The sequence below is a fragment of the Penaeus vannamei genome, chromosome 26 (genome assembly GCF_042767895.1).
Source record: "Penaeus vannamei isolate JL-2024 chromosome 26, ASM4276789v1, whole genome shotgun sequence".
Lineage (NCBI taxonomy): Eukaryota > Metazoa > Arthropoda > Malacostraca > Decapoda > Penaeidae > Penaeus > Penaeus vannamei.
The window spans coordinates 27176522-27185488 of NC_091574.1; the positions used below are offsets into that span (position 1 = coordinate 27176522).

Sequence of the window (8967 nt, forward strand, 5' to 3'; positions counted from 1 at the left end):
TTGTTCTTGTCGCTTGTCCTCTGCCCCTACCTCTCTTCCACTTTTTTTCGTGTTGGAATACTTCGCAGTCTATAACAAAATGTGTGTGTGTGTGTGTGCGCGTGTGTGTTTGTGTTTGTGTGTGTCTGCGTGTGTGTGTGTCTGCGTGTGGGTAAAGATGTATGCGTGTGTATGCATGTTTATGATTGCGTGCGAGTAACAACGTCCCCTCCCCCCCTCGCTAACGAGCCCTCCAACTATCTCATTAGGAATAGCCTCTTCCCCCCCCTCCCCCCACGATGTGCTTCGAAACATAAACCTATAATGAATATCTGTTGCAATCCCAGGGGTTTCCTTCTGAGCCTCAGAGAGAAAGCAGAAAGCATGACGATTAGGCCCAGAACAGTCCGCTACCGCCGTGTGTTATCACCGTGGGAATCGGCAGGTATTTTGGGAATACCGTAAACATAGCCCAGTACACCCGGTAAAGAGATATATGATATATTACGAGACAGAAAGCCGCCAGCAAAGAACTCCGACAGTGCCAAATACTGCATACTCTGCAGATGTGGTAAAAGCATATTGCGGTGAAACGGAGAGTTGCTTCTGCGTCAGGATCTATTGCGGTGCACGTAGATGAACCTGGACATTTCTGACGAAGAGTCTTATCAAAACCGGTCATATTCGTATGTTCCGCAGTGAAAATATTCCTTCATGATATAAAGATTAGATGCCCGTGGAATATATTTTGTGATAGTTTTCCTTTCTTAAATATCCACTTGCCAAGTACAAATGGGATGGAAGTCAAACCCAACGTCGTTTCTAAAAATATATCAATCCCCTGATACTCTGTGTAACTTGATATTGCACTGAAAGGCACATACGAACGCTGGCGAATTATAAATAAAGAGAGGAAGCACGTGTTTGTGTGTGCGTGCGTGTATGTGTGTGTGCGTGTGTGCGTGTGTGTGTGTGTGTGTGTGTATGTGTGTATGTGTGTGTGTGTGTGTGTGTGTGTGTGTGTGTGTGTGTGTGTGTACGTGTGTGCATTTACTTTGTTCTCCAATTTGTTTGACCGAGTATCATTATGCAGATCTGTATATGCACGCACGTGGGTCGTCTTTACATATACTAGCAACGTGCGTGAGGTTACCTACATGACAAATACCAACAAAAGGCTAAGTCTGCCTTTGATTAGCCGTCGTTAGTGCTGATTGGGTCTAATATTAGTGATGGCATACGCCGATACCCTACGAGTCAAAGAAAAGTATATGCCATTCGCTCTTAGGCAGTTTCTTGTTTCATTCTGCCATATCTAAGTGCCGGACAACCACCACTTGTAGTTTCCATGCCAGCTTGTGATACGAGGTGCCTGCTTCGAGTCTGCTGTGCTGCTGCTGTGAGTTGTAAAAAGGATTTGAGAGACCTTGCACGCTGCGGGAATCCGTTGTAAAAAGGATTTGAAAGACCGTGTATAGATAGCAATTTAACCAGAGGTTGGTCAAAGTTGCCTTCAGCCGGTGCATTGTGGTAGTTTTTTGTTCTTAATGATGGTGTGATGAGATGGATAACTCTCTTGCCACTTGGGACGGTGAGCGTGCCTAGAGAACAATAGATGCTGCTGCTGTGTGTGTGTGCGTGCGTGTGTGTGTGTGTGTGTGTGTGTGTGTGTGTGTGTGTGTGTGTGTGTGTGTGTGTGTGTGTGTGTGCTTGTATTAGGAGTTAAATGACTACGATTTTTACTTTCAAGGAGCAGCAACGCGTGCAACGTCTCGCAAGCAGTGAGGTCGCGACGCATCCTGTGACATTCGGGGCCAATATAGCACATGCTACTTCAACACACTAATCCAAAAAAAAACAAAAAAAAAAAAAAAACGGTTCAGCAACAAGAGAAATGTCGGTATTATATTTCTACAGGAAGATGTGAATCATTACATCGCGGTTACTTTGAAATTCACGCAAAGTAATGACCGCGCCCCTCCGTAGGATGAAGATGGCGTCGCAGGATGCTCAGTCCGAGATTGGCTTATGTTTTGTTATGTTTGTTTATTTATGCTCCATTTGGGGATGCTCAGTCCAAGAAAGTTTACGTTATGATATGCTGGTTTATTTATACTCCTGCGGATGCTCAGTACAAGATAGGTTTGCGTTATGATATATTCATGTTTATTTATGCTCTTCTGGGGATGCTCAGTCCAAGATTGACTTTCGTTATGATATGTTTGTTTATTTATGCTTGTCTGGGGATCCTCAGTCCAAGCAAGTTTACATTATGATATGTTTCTGTTTATTTGTGCTATTCTGAGGATGTTCAATCCAAGATAGGTTTGCATTACGATATGTTTATGTTTATTTGTGCTCTTCTGGGGATGCTCAGTCTAAGAAAGTTTAAGTTACGATATGTTTATGTTTATTTATGCTCTTCTGGGTATGCTCAGTCGAAGCTAGGTTTTCGTAATGATATTATGTTTATTTGTGCTCTTGTGGGGATGCTCAGTCTAAGAAAGTTCACGTTATGATATGTTTGTTTATTTATGCTCTTCTAGGATGTTCAGTCTAAGATAGGTTTACGTTATATATTTATGTTTATTTATACTCCTGGGGATGCTCAGCCGAAGCTAGGTTTACGTTATGATATGCCGACGTTTAAGATACGTTTACGTTATGGTTATACGTTCCTTGGCCCACTCTGCCAGGCTCAGGTGACCCCCTTGCTTGAAGACCGGCTGTTGTTTGTGTCGTCAGATCTGCTTGGCGTTCTGACCGAGAGTGATGGGCGCTGCGGAGTCCATTTGATTACAGAAGTCGGTTCAATGATTAAAAGTCGGCGGTGGTTGCCGGGGAACTTGGTGATGTTGCAAGACCCGCGGCTGTGTTTGAATCGCGAGGGTAGCGCTGGATATGTCGACATGATTATTTGTATTTGATACTTCTGGCAAAGATTTCTCCTTTCTCCCCTCTCTCTCTCTCTCTTTCTCTCTTTCTTTCTTTCTTTCTTTCTTTCTTTCTTTCTTTCTTTCTCTCTCTCTCTCTCTCTCTCTCTCTCTCTCTCTCTCTCTCTCTCTCTCTCTCTCTCTCTCTCTCTCTCTCTCTCTCTCTCTCTCAAGGTCAAAAAAGTCTCTCTCTCTTCTCTCTCCCTCCCTCCCTCCCCCTCCCTCTCTCCCTCTCTATCTATCTTCCTCACCCTCCCACCCTCCCTACCTGTCCCTCCCTCCCACCCTCCTCCTCTCATTCCCTCCCTCCCTCCCTCCCTCCCAACCGAACAATTCAGACGCATAAGCCAATCATAGAAGGATTGACAGTCGACGAGATTCGAAATTCCCGCTAAAGTCGACCAAGTCCCTAACTACATTAACGGACATGAAAGCGAAAGAGGTTTTGCGGTGTCGTCTCATTTTTGGTTCGGATTGAGGTTTGGAGTTTCATTCAGCAACGTACAACTGATTCCCATTCTCATTCCCCAACAAACAACAGATTCCCATTCTAATCAACCATAAAACAACAGATTCCCACTCTAATTAACCAACATACAACAGATTCTCACTCTAATTAACCAACAAACAACAGATTCTCACTCTAAATCCCCAACAGACAACAGATTCCCAGTCTAATTAGCTAATAAATAACAGATTCCCATCCCCCCCCCCATTTAAAAAAATCAATACTTCAAAAAATTCCCCATAAAATACATTTTTTTTTTTCAATTGTCTTTTTTTCTCCAGGTCTATGGTTTCTGCGGGGCACTCTTTGGCACTGTGTCCATTATCACGATGGCACTCATAGCTATGGACAGGTACTATGCCATCGCCCAACCCTTTATCGGTGAGTTTTATCTGGTTCCTTTTTTGGTGTTGTATTTTCTTTGTTTCTTTCTTTTCTTTCTTTCTTTCTATTTTTTTTTCTTTTCTTTTCTTCTTTTTCTTTCTTTCTTTTTTCTTTCTTCCCATCTTTCTTTTTGTTTTTCCTTCTTTCTTTCTTTCATTTTTTCTTTCTTTCTATCTTGTTGTGTTTTGTTATTTGTCTTCGTATGGTGTTATGTCTATATTGTTATTCGCATTTCCTAGTTTTGTTATTTTGTTCTACGACTGTGTGTACAAAGTAGGCGCGAAAATTGTATCAATTATTTTATATATAGCGCGCGCGCGTGTGTGTGTGTGTGTGTGTGTGTGTAACATGTGTGTGTGTGTGTGTGTGTATATACATATATATAATTATTTATATTTGTATAGATTATTATTATTATTACAGAGCTTTGTGTATGCATTTGTACCATATATTTCCATCTATTCCCTTGTTTTATATACATGATTTTCCCATATCATTTTTTCCAATATACATGTACATATATACATATATATATATATATATATATATATATATAAATATATATATATATATATATATATATATATATATAATATATTACATTATATATATATATATATTGTGTGTGTGTGTGCGCGCGCGCGCGTGTGAAAACTGTCCCTATCTGAGTAAGCGAGAGACCGTAAATATGTACACACATGTTCAGTACGTGTAAAAAAAGATTGAAAAATAAATTTAATAATGTCTATAGATATATAATCCACTCTAAAAAAAAATAAGAAATAAAAATACCCCCGCACGTGGCTAAACAATCCAACAGCAATTTACTTAACCAGACGCTCTTATTTTCCAGGGTGGAGACTGAGCTACGGGCGCGCGATCGTGTGGGTGTGCGGGGCGTGGGCGTATGGCGTGGTGTGGTGCTGCCCCCCCCTCCTCGGCTGGAACGAGTACGTCCTCGAAGGATTCCTGACCAGGTGCGAGGTTCGAGGCCGAGGGAGGAAGGTTTTTTGTCGATGGTCAGTCCCTGGTTGAGGCTGTGTCTGTTTGTCTCTGTTTCTCTCATTCTTTCTTTCTCTTTCTCCTCCTTCTCTCCCTCTCCCCCTCTCTCTCTCTCTCTCTCTCTCTCTCTCTCTCTCTCTCTCTCTCTCTCTCTATCTCTTTCTCTCTCTCTCTCTCTCTCTACCTCTCTACCTCTCTATACCTCTATACCTCTCTCTACCTCTCTCTACCTCTCCTTCCCTCTTCTACCTCCCTCCCTCCTTCCCCTCTCTACCTCCCTCCTCCTTCCCCTCTCTCTACCTCTCTCCTTCCCCTCTCTCTACCCCCCTCCTTCCCCCCTCTCTACCTCCCTCCCTCCTTCCCTCAATACCTCCCTCCCTCTCTACCTCCTTCCTTCCTTGCTTCCCTCTCAACCTCTTTCCCTCCTTCCGTCCCTCTCTACCTCCCTCCCTTCCTCCATCTCTACCTCCCTCCCTCCCTCCCTCCCTCACTCCCTCCCACCCTCCCTGACCTCTCTCTCCCCTCTCTCTCCCTCCTTCCTTAACAGCTAACCAGCCGTCCTATCAATCAATCCATCCATCTGTTTCCTCCGAGTGTGTATTCCTGGGACTGCTCAAAGGGGAAGATCTGCTGTATGGAAAGCTAAGCGGAGCGGAGCATCAGACGCCTTCTAGATTCTCTTCCAGTGCGAGGAATCGAGAAAACTGAGTCACGTGTTCTGGTGCGGTATTTATATACGGAATGTGTACGGGCATACGCGCTTGTATATATGTTGACGGATACACGCGCGCATACACAGACAGCGCAGACACACACACACACAGGCCCGCACGCAACACCCCCCCCCCCTACCTCGGGTGATTGTGCACGGGTATACGCAATTGTATATATGTAGTCGGATACACACACAGCAGATACACACAGCACACACACATTCACGCACACGCCACGCACGCAATTTAAATTTAGGTCAGAGACAGAGGGAAAACAGGGGGGGGGGGCGTAGATTCCCTTCGCAAACAGAAAAAAGCCGACTGTTTACTTGACCATTTTACATACGGAGTAGACGCAAGGAAGTAAGGTCGAAGGTCACACGCTGTATAAAGAGATCATCCGGTCAATCCCTCACTCGGATTTCTGCTGAAGTTGAGGAAAATGATGAGGGAGTTGGCAACAGTGGTGGTAGTAGTCAGCAGTAGCGTTAGTAAGGGCAGAAGTAGTTGCGGTTTTAGCAGAAGTAGCAGTACTAGTGATGATAACAGAAGTTTTAGTAATAGTGGTAGTATTGATAACAGCAGTAGTGACAATAGCATTAGTAAGCATTATGACAGCAGCAGCATCAACAGTGGTAGTAGTAACAGAAGCAGTAGTAGTAGTTGTCACAGCATCAGCAATTGCAGTATTGCCAGGGTAGAAAGAAAATAGAGCGAAGCAAATGTAGTAACCTTCCTATGATTACTCAAATAAAACGAAGAAAACACTCATTTACATACGCTATGCATGATATGTACCAATATTTTCAAACTCCATTATGAAAATGTAATTATACACGGCTTCTGGATTCCTAATTATTTTTTTTTAAAGTTCCTTGTCACATGCACACTCGTATATGTAACGAACACCAACATTTTTCCAATTCAACAAATGGCTGTTCGAGAATTAAAGAAAAAGTTGTTTGGCAATTTAATAGCATCATGCTATACTGCGCCTAATGACCAGGGGGAATAAAGAAGTGATACAGCATAATTAAAATTCAATGATTGTAATTGTGTCTTTCTGTTCTGGAATGTTCTGTATGTATAACCAGACACGTGTACGAATTCCTTAAATAAAGAATCGTTAACAAGCGTTTTGTGGGTGGGTTATGATTATAGAAACGAGAAAAAACAAACAATAAAAACATTTTAATTCAGGATTGATTTTAAACCATTATATAAGTAAAGAACCATTGATATGTCTTTTTTATCTTTATCTAGGTCTGGGATTATATCTCTCGAATACGGTATAACTAAGGGCTAATTTGTTATAAGGTGCGAAATGTCACTAAGTTCTAGAAAAATCACTTAGTTGAATCTGCTAATTTCGTTCAGGAAAGACTAATGGAGCACTTCCGTCCGGTTATGGAATATAAAATAACTGCAGGTTCAGAAGATAACATTCTACTCAAGTACAAATCAGTAACATTAAATACGCCAAATACATACAGAGTACCAAGAGCTCTCGTTCCAGTATTCGGATGAGTTGTGAAAACGTTTAGTGCATAATATGGAATGTCCCAGAAGCTGCTTCTCCCGAGTCGGTTGCAAAATACTTTTTTCTTCTCCTTCTTGCTAGAATCCCTTGTCTTATTTTTTTGTTTTGTTTCGTAAGAAGCGAAGATCCCTTGGGATTTGTTCCCGAACTCTTGCCTGGTGAACAAGAAAAATATGTAAAATCTGTGAAATTTGGGGAAGGAGACACGCAAAACACTTGAATTCAATTACGGTGTAACATAATAAATTCGTATTTCAGAGAGAATATATGAGAGGATAGATACACACATGTATGTATATATACGTGTGTGTGTGTGTGTGTGTGTGTGTGTGTGTGTGTGTGTGTGTGTGTGTGTGTGTGTGTGTGTGTGTGTGTGTGTGTGTGTGTGTGTATGTATGTATGTATGTATGTGTATAAGTATGTATGTGTATAAGTATGTATGTGTATAAGTATGTATGTGTGTATGTATGAATGTGTGTGTGTGTGTGTGTGTGTGTGTGTGTGTGTGTGTGTGTGTGTGTGTGTGTGTGTGTGTGTGTGTGTGTGTGTGTGTGTGTGTGTGTGTGTATGTAAATTGTATGAGTTCTCCAAATGAAAATCTGCAAAATAGGAACAAGATAATACAAAATAAACATGGTAGAAAAGACACTATACACCATGTGTGTGTATGTCTGCGTGTCTGTCTGTGTGTGTGGATATATTTTTCCCATGGAAAAACACGGTACACTATTTTGCCATCAACAAAAACAAAACGGAAGTTTACCGATCTCAGTTACAAAGAAATATTTTTTTCCCTTTCCCTTCTCTGGAGACACGAAGATACAAGCGTTATACGGGTTTCTTATGGTGCTGTCACACTAGCATTTTTTCCGTCAATTTTTAGACAATTTTCTGAAATTTGTCAATTTTTTGAGCGAATTGTCGATTCTCCAGTCAGACGACAATGATCGTTTCCGTCTGAAAACCTTTCCGTCAACTTTTTCAGCCAAGCAAAGTCAGATCAAGAGCTATATTCGAGAATGTTTGTATTTATGTTAAATAAAATTGTCAAAACATTGACGTAAAAAGTGCTAGTGTGACACGGCCTTTACTATGACAGAGAACAGCGGCGTCCAAATGTAAACAAACAACCAGGCTTCCGTGAGGGATGCTGTATATAATGGTGCGTTCGGAGATTGGTTGGTAGTTTTATTACCCTTTTTTGGTGTTATCAAAGGATATTTTTTGTGTTTGTCAGTTGCAGGTAAGTTAAATATACATCAAAGGAGGTACAAAAGCTATGCAGCGTGTAAAATAAAGACACCGGTATGATAAAAAAAAAAAAAAGTGAATGTTTACATTCGAGCCAGTTGCATTCTGGGCAGAAAGGGTCTTGGAGATTCCGAACGCGGCCCACTTGTCCTGCTGGTCCTGGACAAGATGTCTGGACAAGCAAGACGAGCATTTCCGAACGCAGCATAAAAGTACACATTCCCTCATAATGCCTTAGTGAATTGAGATCGGAGTGTTAATACAGTGGCGCAGTTTTAACCACAGGATCCTTCGACGTTCAAGAGTAATGCTGTTATTTTTATATGAGCTCACGATCACTGGAAAAGACGACCATCACAACCCCACCAATTTCATCACAGATATCGCATGAGAATCTATTTTTAACCCTCCACCAAGCTAGGATAGGCAGGCAATTTTGGTCTTTCAGTGTTTATTCTTGAGATTCTTGCACATATAAGTTTCTCCAACTGCCCTCCATACTAAAAAAAAAAAAATACACATGTCACACAAATTTGCTAACGCTGCAGTTTTCAGAACACCTTTGCCAAATCTCGCAATATCAACCTGAAGGTCATTTTTTTCCCCATTCCTCCACAGCTGCACCTTCGACTACCTCAACGAAGACCTGTGGAGTCG

General features: G+C 41.7%; 1 protein-coding gene across 1 annotated transcript in view; it reads left to right on the forward strand.

Annotated features, from left to right (window-relative positions):
• Window positions 1–1873: 1873 nt before the first annotated feature.
• The window catches only part of LOC113807407 (rhodopsin, GQ-coupled), a 23720-nt gene continuing 16626 nt past the window's right edge, over window positions 1874–8967 (forward strand). The window contains exons 1-5 of the mRNA XM_070139822.1: window positions 1874–1879; window positions 2676–2828; window positions 3702–3801; window positions 4658–4781; window positions 8929–8967. The exon at window positions 8929–8967 is cut by the window's right edge and continues 136 nt beyond it. Of these exons, the coding sequence (XP_069995923.1) occupies window positions 1874–1879; window positions 2676–2828; window positions 3702–3801; window positions 4658–4781; window positions 8929–8967 (422 nt within the window). The remainder of the gene's footprint in view (window positions 1880–2675; window positions 2829–3701; window positions 3802–4657; window positions 4782–8928) is intronic.